The 16,519-nt window shown below is 45.6% G+C and overlaps 2 protein-coding genes across 6 annotated transcripts in view; both read right to left on the reverse strand.

Moving 5' to 3' along the window:
* Positions 1–630: 630 nt before the first annotated feature.
* RCHY1 (ring finger and CHY zinc finger domain containing 1) lies at positions 631–5,189 on the reverse strand. The gene is made up of 9 exons (XM_072336360.1): positions 5,039–5,189; positions 4,839–4,958; positions 4,617–4,732; positions 4,468–4,546; positions 4,107–4,151; positions 3,943–4,001; positions 3,221–3,247; positions 2,838–2,958; positions 631–2,079 (listed from the first exon to the last, which is right to left on the reverse strand). The coding sequence occupies exons 1-9, from the start codon at positions 5,117–5,119 to the stop codon at positions 1,957–1,959; spliced, it is 771 nt and encodes a 256-aa protein (XP_072192461.1). The 5' UTR covers positions 5,120–5,189; the 3' UTR covers positions 631–1,956.
* Positions 5,190–5,270: 81 nt separating this feature from the next.
* JADE1 (jade family PHD finger 1) overlaps positions 5,271–16,519 on the reverse strand; it is a 40,406-nt gene continuing 29,157 nt past the window's right edge. For all 5 annotated transcript variants that reach the window (XM_072336362.1, XM_072336361.1, XM_072336365.1 and 2 more), the window contains exons 9-11: positions 13,436–13,966; positions 9,729–9,846; positions 5,271–8,851 (exon numbers count right to left, since the gene is read on the reverse strand). In XM_072336362.1, the coding sequence (XP_072192463.1) occupies positions 7,953–8,851; positions 9,729–9,846; positions 13,436–13,966 (1,548 nt within the window). In that variant the 3' untranslated portion in view covers positions 5,271–7,952. The remainder of the gene's footprint in view (positions 8,852–9,728; positions 9,847–13,435; positions 13,967–16,519) is intronic.

The following is a 16,519-nucleotide window of genomic DNA, read 5'->3' on the forward strand; positions in this document are numbered from 1 at the left end:
GGTCAGAATCCATCAGTGGCCTTCTCACATCTCAACCTAATGCACCCAGCATGCTGCTGGTACCCCTGCTGGGGCAGGGAGCAGACAGGCAGGATTGGGGCAGAAGGGCAGACACAGCGTGCGTGGTCCCAGATACACTGGCCTCAGTAGCCACTGTTATCCCAGCACAGCTCACTCAGTGGCACGAGCGGCTCTGGTATCCACTGTAATCAGATCTACCCCTGGCAGGCCACGGTTAATTTGCTGCTTGCTTGGCAGCAGCTGCTGCTTGTTTTGATGAAGTCACCATGACTCAGGGGGGTGACGCGCACTCCCTGCACGCTGGCTCAGTGCAGCCTCCCGCACTGCTGCTGGCTGGCTGCACTCATTTTCCTAGCAGGCTGCAGGCAGCGCCGCTCGAGACAAAACTCAGGCTCACTTTCTGCAAGTGCCATCCTGCAGCTCTGCAGAGCTGGAGCACGCACACAGTGGGGCCTGCTGCACTCCAGAGGTTCCTCTGTGCAGGAGAGCCTCTGCTCAGTGCCAGCCCGGCAGGTGGGAACAGCACACAACCCTGGTTTGAGCTCACTTGGGTATTTCTAGAAGGTATGCACATATGAAGTGATGGCACCACACTGCAAAAGTTGTTTTAATAAAGACACTGTTTGACATTTATTTTTAGCAGTGAGAAAAGTGCTGCAGAAGATAGGGCAGTGCAAGCGAGCTGCAGTACTGCCACCATCTGCCTCCTGGTGCTTCTAACCGCAAGGGCTCAGAGTGGAAGGAAGTGGTGCTCTACAACAGAGTGAGGCGCAGACAAGGAGTCACTTTGTAGTGCATTTCATGCAGTCTGGACACTGCACATTCTGACATTCTCACCAACTAAGAACTTGGGGTTCATTCCGCAGAACACCAGGCAGCATATCAAGCACAAGAGGGGATAAGTAACACTTCCAGGTCATTGTCTCTCTGTTCACACTGAAATCAGAGAATCATTAAAAAAAGCAAAACAAAACGAGGCTGCAGAAACCTGGTCCCTGTGCTATGTGAGCACCTCTACCAACTGCAGCTCCTTTAGCATGCCCCAGATTTGGGTGAACAGCCAAGCTGGTGTCAGCCCTGCCACAACACTGTGTGCTTCGCTGCCCGCACTTAACTATCAAACCATCAAGCTATGCTATAATGCCCAGGCCTCTGTAAGAAAACAATGCAATAGAAAAGACAAAAACATTCTGTGGCTGGCAAAGGAATCAAGTGAAGAGATAAGTGGAACAGTGGTACCTCTGGAGGGCAGCCCCACAGTGTGGTCTGTAGGCCATTCAGCACAAGGTTGCCTAGACAGGCCACTGCTTTCGATATGAATTCTGCATACATCATTTGCGTGCATGTCCTCAAATCCAACTAAGGTATGTGATTTCTGCAAGCTCAACCCTTTCTGCCTGCTCGCACTGGTGCCTCCAAGGCCCTAGAACAAATACATCACTTCAAAGGAACAAAATGTACTCACGCAAAACTTTGCAGATGTCAGCTTTATGCAAAAGGCTGCCCTCAAAGCTACTGATTTTCACTAACGGCTGTGAGCAGAACAGCTACACCTCCACCCCGCATTATGCTCCCAGCCACTGGCTGCCCCACAACACACTCCGCTCTGACAGCTGCAGCTCACAGCACTTTCCCATTCTGCATCTCACTGGTTATTTTCCCAGGCTATTTTCCCTCTGGCGTTACAGGGTGCTACCCTCCAGGGACCAGCCCTCACTGGGCACTGCACAGCTTGGCAGGGAGCTTCCCAACAACACCAATACCCCAGGCACAAGGGAGGGGAACAACGCTTGCAGAACTCCTTTGCACCAGTAGAACATCTTCACTGTTGCTGCGACACCTTTGAATAATGTTTACTGATAATTTATTTTGAGAGACTCTTCCACAGTAGGGTCTTCCTTGTCCAGCCATATGCAGCACATTGTTTAGACACTGCTACTCCATGGGCTGCTTGGATTTTCCATCTTGGGCAGTATTGTACGACTCACAGTTTGTACACTTCATGCCTAGGAGATGGAATTGCACTGTAGACCGGGAATTGCAATCATTACAAAGGATCTACGTACAAAGGAGAGAGAGAGAGAGAGAAAGAAGCTGCTGCATCAACAAGACACTCAACAATAACGTTGTACAGCTGTGCTTTTAGCAACCACTGAACTGCCAGCATCAGCCAGGCTGTTGTGTGGGACAGTCAAGCAAACGCCCTTTTCAGAACAGGCAGCAGTGAGGTCTCTCCCAGCATCCTGACTCCAGGAGTCAGTAGGATGTGCTGTCTAAATCAGAACAGATACAACTACATCAATCAGAGCAATTTCATTCAGTCTTAGTAGCTAGCAGCACCCAGTTCACAAGAAGAAATGGAACCAGAAATGATCTCCATTTGCAAGCTTTGCACAAATTAATAGCTGAGTATTTTGCAGAAAAAAAACAGCACAGTTACTCTGGATTCTGAGGCTCCAAAATCAAATATTTCTGCTTTTTGCTATGACAGCACCAAACATAGAAGGAGGGATGATACTTCCAAACAACAAACCATTTCTCCACTGTGTGATATTAAGGTACTTTCTGGTTTTATTTTGTTGTGGGCTGTTTTGTTTTGTGCTGCCTTTCTTTTTTTTCTTAGTAGGGCAGAGGGTGCTGATGTTTGAAAACCCAAAAGATGATTCCTTAGGCAAACATATGACATTTCTTCAGCACTCCCTAGCAGTCAAGTTGGCTCCTAATGCAGGATGAGTTTCTAGCGCTCTCTACTGCCAGCAAGGGTGTATTGCAGAGCTGCCAAGAGCAGAGGCATCAGCACACGCCTCATCTCTTACCTCCACCATCATGTTTTGATACTCGGTGGGCATAGGAGTCTGTGCTACTTCATCGTCCAGCTGACGCCAGTACCTTCTCATATCTAAAGCGGAGTGCATGCACAAAGGACACCTGTAGCCACTGGCAAAAAGGGGAAAAAGCCGTATTCAGAAAATGGAGCAGGACCACAGAACAGGTCTCAAAAGGACAAGTTTCTCATCATACAAATCAGAGAAAAACACAGCAAGCAGAAGTGCTCCTTCAATGAGAGTTGGGAATTGAAAGCCTCCTTTCCCTTTAGAAGCTGTCCTGAAGTTACTGGGTATTGGAATGACACTGCGATCATTGCCTCAAGGAATCTGCTCAGATTACAACCACACAAGAGAGGTTTAGAACTACTTACTCTTTTAACATCTCTTCATAACATGTTCTGGAAAGAAAACACAAGAAGTTCAGTAAGAACAACTGTTACTGATGGGTAACACATCTGATCGAACAAAGGGGGAAGGCTGTCCCCAGAACATTAAAAAACATCCTGAGACTAAGTGAGAAGAAAGCTTCCCCTCAAAATAATCCAGCATGCAGGCAAACACGCAGTGACAAAGCATACCTGATTCCATTCTAAGTAACACAAGAAAGTAAACAATACGACAAGAATCATGCAGTTTGAGTTTAGTGAAAAAAGACGCATCACGAGGTAACTCCAGAAAGGGCAGCAGCTAAGGGAAGACTCAGTCTGGAGGGCATTAACTCAGTGCACTCAGGGAAAAACAAGGGAGATAAACAGAGTAACACAAACAGTAAGAAGGGAAAATGACATCTTGAGGTTATGAGGCGATCAGGTGGAAGGGAAGCAGGTAGCCCTGCTGTATTCATTCTTCCAAAAGCATGCTGGGCTATGCATCACTGCACAAAGCCCAGTGGAGCAGGAAGGTTTTGCAGAGTAACACAGTATTATATGGTCTTGAGAGTGCCTAGGGAGAGAACTTAAAGCATAAACTAGCACCAGCCTCATCAAGACACCGTGCAACTGCTTTCTGCACCAAGAGGGGGAACCAGGCACACCCAACACGCATACACAGGGCAGCAGGTATTCCCAATTCCCAAATGTCTGCAAAGCTTTACTTGTGAAGAAGGTGACCGCATGGCAGGACACGAGCTTCAACACGGGATGTGTGAATGTCCTGTTTTGAGACAAGTATCAGACAGAAGAAAGAAAACATTAAGTTCCAACAGAGCCCACAACGCAGCCCAACACAGTTCCCAGAGCCAAAAGCAAAGTGGCTCACCTCTAAGCATATGGGGCAATCCTGCCTGGAGACGTTTTCAATGCACTTCACAAAGACAAAGACAAAGTTACATTGCTATATGAATACCGCTTTTCTTTTTTTTTAAACTCAAGAATTGCTCTAGGATGGATAAGAGAAGATGCGTCAAACACGACTCCTTTCACACAGCTTTGACTTTCTGAAGATGAGCAGCCGGCTGTGTGGAGAATAACAACAACCAAGCAGAACAGCACTGAACGCTGCCGGATCTGCCCTCGGCAGCAGCATTCAGGGCCGGGAGGGGACGGGGCACCAGCTGAGCCCCAGCCACGAGCCGTGCAGCCCTTCTATTTCTTAAGGCCCTGAACCGGCGCGCCCTCACCTTGTGCTTTCCCTGCAGGCTCAGGCTCAGGCACAAGTTGCATTTGGAGCAGTGGAAGAAGTCCTCCTTGGGGCCGATCCTAGGGAACGAGCACGGCATCAGCGGCCGCCACGCCCCCGCCGCAACCAACCCCCGGCGCCGGGCCGCACCTGCAGATGCCGCACTGGTCGCAGTGGTACTGCTTCTTGTCGCGGTCGAAGAGGTGGCACACGTCGCAGTAGTACTCCCCGAAGAGGCTGCCGCAGCCTTCGCAGCGCTGCTGGGCCTGCCGGGGGGCCGCGCCCGTTAGGAGAGCGCCGACCTCCCCCGCCCAAAATGGCGGCGGCGCCCCCCGGCGGCCGCGCTGCCGTCCCCTCCGTCCCCCCGCGCACCTTCTGCAGGAGGCGGCAGCGCGTGCACTGCACCTCGGCCACGCGGAAGCGGTCCAGGCGGTGCTCCTCGGCGCCGTCGTGGCACAGCCGGCAGGGGTACAGCTTCCCGCAGCACGGCGCCTGCAACGGCACGGCACGGCGCGCCTCAGCGCCCGCACGGCCCCGCGGCGCCGCCCTCCCCGCTCCCGCCGCCGCCTCACCCGCAGCAGGCAGCCCCGCCGGTAGTGCTCGCAGCCCCCGTCCCGCTCCGGCTCCCGCCGCTCCTCCCCGACGGCCGCCATGGTCACCGCACCCGGCGCGGCCCCGCCGCTCCCGCCCCGCCCTTTCCGCCGAGCGCCGCTCCGCCTCCAGCGGAAGGTGCGCAGAGGCCGAGGGAGCCGCCGAGAGCGAGCGGAGTAATCAGTGCGCGGGGTAAAAGTGCGCTGTGAGCGTACTGCAAAAATGTACAGCGTTTATTCACGTACGGACAAAAAGGCACAATTCTACCCAATAGTTTAACAAAAAATACAGCTGTCTTCGACTAGGTCTTTATAAATACTTCAAAAAAGGGGGGAAATAAATACAGGATTGGGCCATGTAATATAAAATAGTCATCTCTACATATACTTTTTGTTTCTACCTGCTTCTCTTCATGCACCTTCTCAATTAATTTCAGCTGAATGGACACCAAAGCCAGGCACGTAGTGAAAAATCTTCTGTACACGGTTTGACAAACGTAATGACCATTTGTTCCAACATCCGCAATTCAGATTGATACACAACGCGTACGACCCTTCACTGAGATCCGCGTGAGTTCGTAACCTAACGACTGCCATGCCGGGCAACTGACAGAAGTCCAACCGGCCTCCGGGCTGATGCACTACATCAATCAGCATCAAAGGTCTCTTGGTCAGCCCGCACAAAGGTAACACCTAAGAGCACACATTCAGCAAATGGTTCCATCCCAACAAAGTACGGGGTGCTGTACCGTCACTGCTGTACCTCCGACACCTCCTGCCGAGCGCTGCGCACGGGGACGCAGCCGTCCTAGCGAGCTGGCCATCCTGCAGCCATCCGACTGCTCTTGGAATGGGGGAAGCGCTTTTTTGGTTTTGGTTCAGCCTATCTCGAAACATTAGAAAGCTTATAAACCTAAACATCGGGGAGCAAACCAGGTAAGGCATTCATTCTGCACAACGTTAGCAATCGTAATAGTGCAAATTAACAAGGTACCTCTTTCAAACTGGTGTGAGGTTACACGCTAGAATCAGAATTTAGATTATTCCATCTATGGCTTGAAGAATTCCCCACGTGCTCGTGAGCTTCTTACCAGAACAACGCCTGCCTTAAACGTGTAGTTGTACATCAAGTAGAGCTACCTGCATTTACCTTCCGTCCGTCTGCTGCTTTTTGATCATCTAAGTACTTTTATTTTAACACATCCCAAAAGCAACTACGTCACCTCACATTCACCACTGAGTGCCCTGTTGGGCTTCAATCTGCGCAAGTCATGAGGTCAATCCAAATTCTTGGGTCCAGCAACGGTCTTTCCAAAGAACACCGTGCTAAACCAAACTTCTTGTTCTCAGCATCACCCCAGAAGATAACAAAGCTTGAGACTTCAGAGTTTAAAACACAAAGGACAGGGATACATTCTGTTGCAATATCTCAATAAGTTACAACTTGCATAGCAAGACGGGGTGTTAATAAGCCTTTTTTGATTGAATCCTCTGGAAGACTCAGTTACGGCAGAGTTCTACTGTACTTTAAAATCTGCCCCGCTCGAGAGGCAAGGGTCTAACGATGAAATGCAAGTGAGCGTGGTTAACAGCAGGCTGGGCTGTTGTTCTTTATGCCTGTGTTTCTCCAACACATTGCAGCTGAAACCTTCGTTTCACCAGTGCATACCTAACTTAAATCTACTCAGAATTCCAAAATGTACAGGCTCCTAACAATCCACTGTTACATGTGCACTCTACTCGGTACAAAAAAAAAGTATCATAATGAACTGCTAATATTATTGCTCATAGCTTTCTTGTTATTGCCATTTGCAATTATTAAAAAAGTATGCATACGAGTTCCCTCTTCCATCAAATCTAGTCCAGAATAGAATAACTTTTCTTCATTTGACTGTAAAGAGCTAATCACAATTTATTGCCTCTCCATTTTATTTAAAAATATATATTTATGTCCATTTTAAGGTAACCCTTTAGTGTCATAAGCCGGGCTTTCCCAATACGTTACCATTAGTGCATATGTGGTGGGCTTTGGGAAATCCTACTGACTGGTGCCTTAGCATTTTGTTGCTTGAACTGTGAAGGTGTTTGGGAGGCAGGTAACAAAACACTGATGGGTTATCCCACAGGGCACAATAACCTGCGAACCTGGCCCCTCTCCCAGAACTAAGCCACTGGAGGCTTCTCTCCACGCTCAGTCTGAGTACTTTTAAGCTGTTGCAGTGTAAGGCAGCTGCAACCCTGACCTGTCCCTTCCTTTTTTTCCAGTTTAACATCTCCGTCTTGTACTTACACATCAACTCTGGAGCTTACGGAGGGTTTTAAGCTGCCACTTGTGCTCAAATCAAATGCAACAACAAACATTCTGCAAAGAGAGGACAAAGACCTACCACCATCCAAGGCAAGTGACCTTTTGTAGCAGGGTGTAGCAGTGCAATATGGTTAAATAAATAACCATCTTTGATTCAATACACACTAGTTAAATTAAGAGCTTGTGCTTTTCCAGAAAGCAGGGGAAGGGAAGAGAATTTTAACAGTGCAGTTTAGCAAAAAGGGATGATGCTGCCTAATTCCCCACTACCCACCCTAGTCCCCTAGATGATTTTGTGACTTACTTTAGTGTTCATCACTAACATCCTTTTTTTTAGTAGTGATGCCAATTCTCTGCTTACTCAGGGAAGTTGCAAATAAAGGAGAATCACACTTGTCACGGAATGGGCCAGGGGGCAAAAAAATCCAGCTTTAAGTGTATGTAAACATGTTCATACAGCTCAGGAATAACGGGCTAGCTATTTGTTGGTCTGTAGCCATGTCTAAGAACTCTCCCCTCTCACACCAATAAATAAAGTGAAGTTGGTTTGTAGGCAGTGACCACTGACCACGGTGCCCCATTGCCCGGTCAGGATGCCAGGATGCTTCTCCTAATAATGTCCGTCCTTCTGCTGATAGTGCTGTTTGGGCTGAGCCTCTGCTGTCTGCACTTTTTTTCAGCTACTTCGCTTTCCGAGTCGCTCATTTCAGCATCAGGGACATACCCATCATTCTCGCTGTCAGGCTTCGGCTTGCTTTTTGCCCTATCCTTCGGTGAAACTCTGCCCACGCCCAGGTAGGGGTAACCAGAGTTCTGGCGGCAGGTCTCCTCTGGGCTCTCACCTTGCTGTTGCCTCTCCCCCTTCTTTGGAATTCGGAATCCGCCCCAGTTTTTCACTGGGCTTGTGGGTGTCGTAGGCACTTTAACTACTGTCTGATTGGAGTTCATTTTGACAAGACCCCCATTGCATTTAGGCACTATATCCCTCCGCGTGCCAGGTGCTGACCTACCACTGGAGTGGTTCACAGCCCTTTTGTTTTCTGATTGCCTCTGAGAGAGTTCTGTGGGTCTCAGTGGTTTGTGGTTATGTTTAGTTTTTTCTTTTAGTTCTGTCTTGATTACCTCGCATTGTGGAAGATTGTCTCTTCTTTTTCTGTGGTCTGGCATAACTATGCCGTTCTTCTGCTGTGCTGATACAATCCGTGTTTCTGCAAAGCTCTTGTCAAAATTTAAAAGGCTTCCTGGAGTTGCACCGTCTCCCCTTTGGCCGGGCTGCCTCAGCGTGGCCTTGCTACTGTTCCCAGAGCTATTACTTACTCTGTCTCTTCTGTGTGATTTTTTCAAAGAGTGTGTTAGAGATGTGCCCATTTGTTTCCTGAAGAATGCTGAATGCCATTTCAAATCCTCAATCTTAGGGGCATTGGGACCCAAAGATGGACTATTGAACAACACTGCGTTTTCCATTGCAGAGAATGAAGAAGGCACACCTAAAGGTAAAAACAAATTAGGTTAAAGTCAAGCAATCCATGTCTGGGCAAATACCACTTTTAAGTAGTACATATTCTAACACTACTTCTGCCAGACAAGTTTTTTCAGTGTAAATGGGCATTTGGTGGCCTATCCAGCACCTTTACATCATAACTATGTGGCTACATCCTGGTTTCACAACACGCTGCTGATGTTGCTGAATTCCCCGTAGCCATGCTACATCCAGTTATACCTGTAACAAATACAATTCCTAGTGCTGTTACGTGCTTTAAGACAATGGAACTCCTCAGATCAGCGAGTCAATATGATTGATTCTGTCTAAAATTAATTCATTGCTGAATACTTTGAGGATAATCTGAGTTAATACAGTAACTCTGAAGTTTCTCCCCTGGGAGGAAAGACTACTTTCAGTAAGGTTAGGCAGAAGAAGTATGATGTTTCAAAACTACCCTACAATGCAAAGAAAAACACAGTAAACACTAATGCAGTGGCATTAATAAAACATAAACCTAGCATAGATACCATATGGCACTTGAATGTAAGTCGTGGTCTCTCTGTCAAAAGAAGTCATTAAAGAATCACAACTGACAGCACCAAGCCATTCAGTCCTTCAAGGATAACACAAGCTTACCAGTTTCTATAACAATGTGCCTTCCATTAGAGCTATGCAAATTTTAATGTTCTTCCAATCTGCTGATGTATGGTGGACTACCTATGAATCTAATGAGAATAAATGAGGTCTTGCTTGTCCTTCAAAATCAGTCGTTAGACTCTACACTAAACTCTACTCTAGAGCAGACTAGACTAGACTCCGCTCTAAACATTTCAATGTCTATGCCTGTGGTGCCACGTGAAAAAGACAATGCTGAAGCATACCTGAGACTTTTTCTTGTTCCAGCTGTTTTGTGTAGATGTTGAATATCTGTTCTTGAACTTTGCAAACAGATCTCTTGATTTTTTCCCTTCGAGTCACCATGTAAGTGAGATTACGCACCTAGAAGGCATCAAAAGTGGATGAATCTCCAAAACACTTCTTAGAAGACAGTCTTAAATACCATTTAATTGACAGTTTATCAGATCTGGGAGGCTCACACTGCACAAGTAACTTCTATGAACACTTACATTGAGAGCTTACTCTAAAGACTGAACTAACACTATTAAGTATCAGACGAATAAACATTTGGCATCTTGGTATCTTTTAAGCAGAGACATCCCAGAGCCAGCAGGCCTTGAGGGAGACATAAATCAGGATGCTTTGAGGATGTTACCAACTTGGCAAGAAAACTCAAGGTCCATGTATCTTTTGCTGAACCATCTTCACTATAATAGCAAAAATCACCTCCACAGGCCAAAAAGCAATGTCCCTCCTGAGTGTGTGTTCATTGACATATTGCACACAAGGCACTGAATCCACTTTTCAGACAGCAGTTTTCAGTCACCCCAATGGGACAGCTGGGAAGCTTTGCCCAGGCAATCTTGCTGGCTGCTGGAGGGGAAAAACTGTTCTCTGAGCTCCAAGCATGCACCAACCTATTGTTCAGAGGACTCTGTGAGTAATCCCCGTCTGAAGTGGTGACTCTAAGGTGCAGAACATAATAAGGAGACATTGCATGGGGCACGGTAATGTTAGGTAAAGTTATTTTCTAAGTTTTGTGCATGTTTGGACAGTGAAGAATGGAGTGCACAAAACCACTGTTGGTAAAAACATTCTTTCTGAATAACAGGAAGGGAAAAGGACAATCTATGGGGTCCCCCCTCTTGCTCTCTACTAAGATACGTCCTGAGACACAGGGATAAATGTAGTTGGAATCCTCTAACAGAGAAAATTAAGAGGATATTCTACTCAGTGGTGGCTATAGTCTAAATTGGAGGATGAGGAAAAATGCACAGAAATTCAGACTTTGAATCATAATACAACCTTGGAAATTATTAGTTTTGTAGAAGGCAGAATAAACTGGGTGACATCCCATATGCAGATTTTTCACGTTGAGAAGTGACCACAAAACAAGGAAAAAATGTAAACCATTGGTATCTACCTTGAATGTCTTAATGGTAATGGATGACAAAAAAAAATTACCTCAATGTTTTCTACTTACAATGTTGAAAAATAAAAAGGGGGGTAAAGAAGACGTGTCACTGATGACTGAGAGAGGCAACAGCAGTGAAGGGAATGGAGAATTTATGTTCTATTGCATGTAGAAATCGAGCACAAAAGAACCCTGTAATACTGGCACCACTGTGAGAGACAGTAGGACCAGAATGGCGCATCAGGGTTCCTTTTTCTGCTTCAGATTTGATGAACTGAAAAGAATCTGCTGGGTCCTACTGTGAAAATTCAGAAAAAAAACATACTGATCTTTTAAAATGACAGCTGCAAATCATAAGGGGATATAAGAGATATGCAAGCACCGCTGAATACTTTGTTTTTTGCCAGAGGAAAAGAATCGTGCTGGAAAAGGCTCTGGAGGAGAATGGTAGGCTACATACGAGGGTCAGTCTGCTGTGCTGTTAATATAAGAGGCAAGAAAACTGACCTTGGGATTGAACATTACTGTTAGTGTACCACATGCTGTTGCAATGGTACTGGAGCAGAAAGGACACTATTGGTTATTCCTAAACAGGATGGCTCAATACCAAGCAGTACTGCTCAAACAAGAGAAAGTAACAATCCAAGTATCCAGTGCCCCAAATCCAGCATCACTGTTATCTTTACATGAAAGAGAACTGGCATCACTGTTTACAAACTATCAAACAGGTGTACTCCAGCTATTGGCCCCGAAGTTTACTCCTTAACAGAATCCCAGCTGGGAGCCGTTTACTGATGGATGCAGCTCCGCTGTGAAAGGAGAACAGAAGGCTGGGTACACCACTGTCAGTCTACCAGAGGAAACAGAGGCAAAACTGCTGCCAGTGAACACATCTGCTCAGAAAGTTTAATTAATTGCTTTAACTCGAGCCCTAGAACTATTAGAAGGAAAGCAGGCTCATGTCTATACTGACTCAAAATATGCTTGTGGAATAATACAAGCTCATGGAGCAATTTAGAAAGAAAGATGACTTACCCTTATAAGGAAATTCTATAAATTATAGTACAGAGAAGCAGCAAGAATTATAGGGCGAGAAGCAGCAGTGCGATATCCAGGTACATGCAAAAGTAGCGATCAGGACAGGCAAACGTGGCATAGGGACAGAGATGGAAAAGGCAGCGAAGGAGAAAGTTCTTTCTAGTCTGGGAATAGCAGAGAGCCATACCCTACTGAAATAAGCATGGTGATGGCCTATTGCAATGGTCAGGCTGAAGTGAAAACCCAGACTGGAAGGCCACAACAGCCCTAGACTGACACATGCATGCAGATGGACCTTCCAATGACAGAGCAGAGCTGTCCAGACTTTTGTGTGGGGATTCCAGAATTGGGGGATCCCCCAAGGGCCAGAGGGAGGTGTCCTGGGTGTGCCCAGCCTGATGAATGCTAAGAGCAGGGGGGCAGGTTGCCAGAGGAAATCACCATGCTGAGAAATATTCAGCAATCAGAGAAATTGATATGTGGTACCGTGCAGTAACACCAGCAGATCAGTAGCCCTGCCTTAAGCTCCTGCAAGGGGAAGAAGCTAAGCAGACTTCCAGCACTCAGGAGACAGATAGCTGGGGTGTGGGTAGAAAAAGTCCCTTCCCTTTTTACTTTGATACCATAAACAGGGGCCGCTGAGGGCAGCTGCTCTTGCTGCTGCAAGGATGGATTACCTTTCTTCTCTTTTCATCTCTTTTGCTCCTTCTCTCAAAGGTGTTAAGCAGTGCAAGGCTTACTTGCATTTCCTATAGAACTGCATTTTAGGTAGACAGAACTGTAGGAGGGCTAACACATAGAGCATAACTGTTTTATAGGAATATTTTATTAAAGTTAATTGCTTTTACTCTTGTGTATGGAACTTAATCTAACTGGAGGGATTTGTCAACCTGATCACTCTTCCATTCAAGGGTGGGAAGTATCTATCAGTAAGAACAACAGAGTAGTAAAATATAAAATCAATGCTAGAATAACATATCCAGTTTTGACACCACACTTTAAAAACAGAAAGGATACTCACATAATAATTTAAGATCCAGGGAACCTAATGATAAACTGAATTTATTTAACAGATCCAAAGGGAGATCAATCTTGAACACACTGAACAGAAGCATCTCTCAGTGCTGTGTCAACAAAAACCAGGCTGGCCACAGGTCAAGTTTCATATACTTTCCTCCTTAGGCAACAAGGAGCAGAGAAAGCCCTTAATGACTGAAAAGTTTCCATGTGGGGGTTGTGGTACATTCCACAGCCACTGGCCTTAATCAGTTAAAAAGCACAAGTGCACAATCCAGTGAGAAGGATAATGTATAGTGCAAACCAAGAGCCCTGTGAACTAACCCTCTGTTTGGAAATGGTACTTGGTATAGCCCTAAATTTAGTGTTAACAATACAACTTTGAGTTAGGACAAAGCACGTAGTGCCTGCATGCAATGGCAATAACCAGGAGCATAGTTTTAGAAACTCAGCAACGAGGCCTGGGGCATGTTACACAGCCACAGGCAGTACAGAGCTTACCCGCTCCAAATCTTGCCGGAGATGTGTGAAGAGCTGTAGTCTTCTGAACAGAACATCCTGCTCTCGTTTGGCCAGATTATCCTCCTCATCCTTCTTTGGGGTAATCAATGGCTTATTGAAGTTGGCTTTTCTTTTCAGCTTCCAGTACTGGTAAAGGAATCCCACCAGCTCCTCAGGCAGCCGCAGTGCTTTAGCCACTTCCAGAGACTCGACAAATGTATAGAACTCATCCTCCAGTTGCTGGAGCTTTTGCTTGCGGAGACTGACCCTGTGGGCTTCCTCCTGGTTTTGATCCATGCTACGGAAAGGGTCAATGTGGGCAGGAAGAGAGCTGTCCTGAATCCCATTCCCATTCTCTTGACACAGGTGGTCACTGAAGGTCTCATCATCTGCTCTCTTGGTGGAGCTGTGCTTGGGGCAGTATGACTTAAATTTCACCTCATCATTCTCTGCCAGTATGGTCTTCATCTCCAGGCCACGGTCAAACGCGCATGTGACATGAAAGGCTGTTCTGCAGTTCTTCACTGAACACTGCAGGAATTAGAATAAAATGCATCAAATATAAATTTAAGAAGCCACACTGCCTGAAACTATTAAAGCAGCCAGGACTGCTTTGAAAGAATCGACTCTGTTACCAGCCTCTGCTTCTAAGCAGCCTGTACTTTTTTGCTCTCTTGTAATTAGGCTTGCAATTTAGTGCTTTCAGGCCAGGCAACAACCAAGTGGCCCAGTGTGACAGAAGTGCTTAACCCCTCCCTAGCCCAATCACTCCATTAAATAATCAGCAAATCCACAAGAGGAACGTCCTTACCTTGACTGGAGCCACTTGCTGAGAACAGTGTTAGACAAAGCAGACTGTTCCCCCTTTGACTGTGTCAGCACAAGAAAGAGGGGAAAAAAACATCTTGCCGGCTCCAGGCCAGTCTGATACTCTTAATTAAAAGCCTTCCCAGCACTTGGACCCACACTACCCAAAAAAGCCTCAACTGAATGGGTTATTTTTTATCCCAGTGTGAAAAGTCTATAATGTCAAATGTTAAATCACTGTCAATCACTACTTCAGTTACTACAGCTGTCATTTCACATGGGGCAGCAGAGAATGAGAATTCTTTTGTCTTATCATTTTTCTTCCTTTCCAGTGAACCACCAGCTCACTGTGGTGAAGGGCACTTGTTCCAATGACTTAGCACTTCATTTCAGTTCTAAGTCACTTTTTCTTGCAAAATGCTGCCTTAGCCATTACCAGCCACAAACTGAAAGGTTTAAATAAACACACACAAACACTTGTATCAACTCACGCATCTCCTGCAAGTGAAAAGAACTTGAGGTTGAAATGAAAGTTACTGCTGTTAACTGTGCTTAACTCAAACCATCTAACCCTAAAGAAAAATGAATTGTGCTAGGATATTTATACAGCACATTGTAAAGAAGCCAAATATCTTTCCCTGGGCTTTCGTGCTCAGGTTGGCTCAGCAGCCAGATGGCATATAAAAAGTATGCTAAACTGCAAAAGTTTCCAATGAACGTTGTTTAATAAACATATAAGAGGAATTAAAAAGACCAACATCTTTTGGCCTTTCTTCTGTTACTAACAAACAGAGCAAAAGCAGAACCAAACATGCAAAAGAATACTTCAGACAGTTACTAAGCTGCTATCATTTAGAGTAATTAGCTCTTAGTATGGCTGATGTTTTACTGTGAGGAAAGGGACAATTCTGCATCATTGGAAGGAAATCTGCAGGACTTGGGAGAACACCCAGCTTTGCTTTTGCCGAGCCTGATGCATCCCCCCAGCTGCCTGCTTTTCTAATTACTGCGTCCTAACATCACTCTGCAAAGGAACTCTCTCTCCCAGTTCAGCCAGGTAACGCTATTCCTTCATAGCACAGTGACCTTTTTTTTTTTGGTTAAACATTCTTGTCTGCTGTTTCACATTTCTCAACACCAACCTAAGTATTTCTCATTCCTAGCTTTAACGATACCAACATCTTCACACAGTTCCTTCAAGATGTCAGGAAAAACTAATTCTTCTTCTCTCCCCTGTAATTTCAGATGCTGAACTGTCTGAAGAGGTGTTAACAGTAGAGCTATGGAAGGACCCCTCTCTGTCACACACATCCCTGCATACAGTTGATCAGAGTTCAGCTTAAACTACTACAGTTCCTCCTCAGAACAGTGCTGGAGAATGGACAGAACAGTTTATCTTGGTTACGTAACAGCTGCCAAGAGAAAGGGGACAGATCTGCAAGCAGGTATTATATTTACAAATTTATATACTGTGGACAGATTTATTTTCTCTATGTAAAATCCACTATTTTATAAATTCCTTGAACAGAAACAGACTGACAGGTTTCACTGGAACTACTGCACTGTTACTGTTATACAGCTTTTTCAGACAATATCATCAAACAACTCAATGCAGAGGAAAAGGGAACGCTTTAGATTTTAAACACTTCTGTGTCACCAAGGCCATGCTCAGTTGAGTATGAGAAGTCAGAATGATAATGAAGCACTGCTTTTATAGCAATGTCAGCTGGGAGACTTACAGCCAGGAGGTTGGGTTTTGTTTTTTTCTTTACCCTTGGAAACACCGAGAGCTCCAGAATCTGCCCATAACCCATGGAGGAAATGGATTCCATTTCCTCAGCATGTGGCTTACTTGAATCTTGGGGCAGATCAGTAGAGCAATCTGTTTCTTTCTTAGTGTTCAAAGGCCTGGTACTGCATGATCAGATACTCTCCTCAGTAAATTAAAAGCTGGACCAACAATAGAACAAGTCCGGAAAAAAAAAAAAGGCAAAGACCTGTAATTTCACTGCCACCTTTGCAATAAAAGCCAAGATTGAAATCACTCTAATCCCAACTATACTGGAAACCAAATCACTCCTATGCTTAGTACCTACAGTTAGAAATTTAAAGCTACAACTAACCAACACAACTAGCTTAATTATCAAAACAACAGTGTCCACTTCCACTGACTTAAATAAATTCTAAAGGTGCTGAGCAGGCCCAGATTTTATTTGTTACAGGCAATGTACAACTCCCACTGAAGGATCCAACTTGTCTTAGAAATCACTAAATAGA

This window comes from Excalfactoria chinensis, chromosome 4 (genome assembly GCF_039878825.1).
Source record: "Excalfactoria chinensis isolate bCotChi1 chromosome 4, bCotChi1.hap2, whole genome shotgun sequence".
NCBI lineage: Eukaryota > Metazoa > Chordata > Aves > Galliformes > Phasianidae > Excalfactoria > Excalfactoria chinensis.

What these genes read in the sequence shown, in the direction of transcription:
- RCHY1 (XM_072336360.1), bottom strand. Translation starts at nt 5,119, where the DNA reads ATGGCGGCCGTCGGGGAGGAGCGGCGGGAGCCGGAGCGGGACGGGGGC. An exon ending in GCCTGCAGGGAAAGCACAAG is followed by an intron (nt 4,152 to 4,467) that starts GTGAGGGCGCGC and finishes GTCTTTGTGAAG; the next exon opens with TGCATTGAAAACGTCTCCAG. An exon ending in ATCAAAACATGATGGTGGAG is followed by an intron (nt 2,080 to 2,837) that starts GTAAGAGATGAG and finishes CTTTGTACGTAG; the next exon opens with ATCCTTTGTAATGATTGCAA.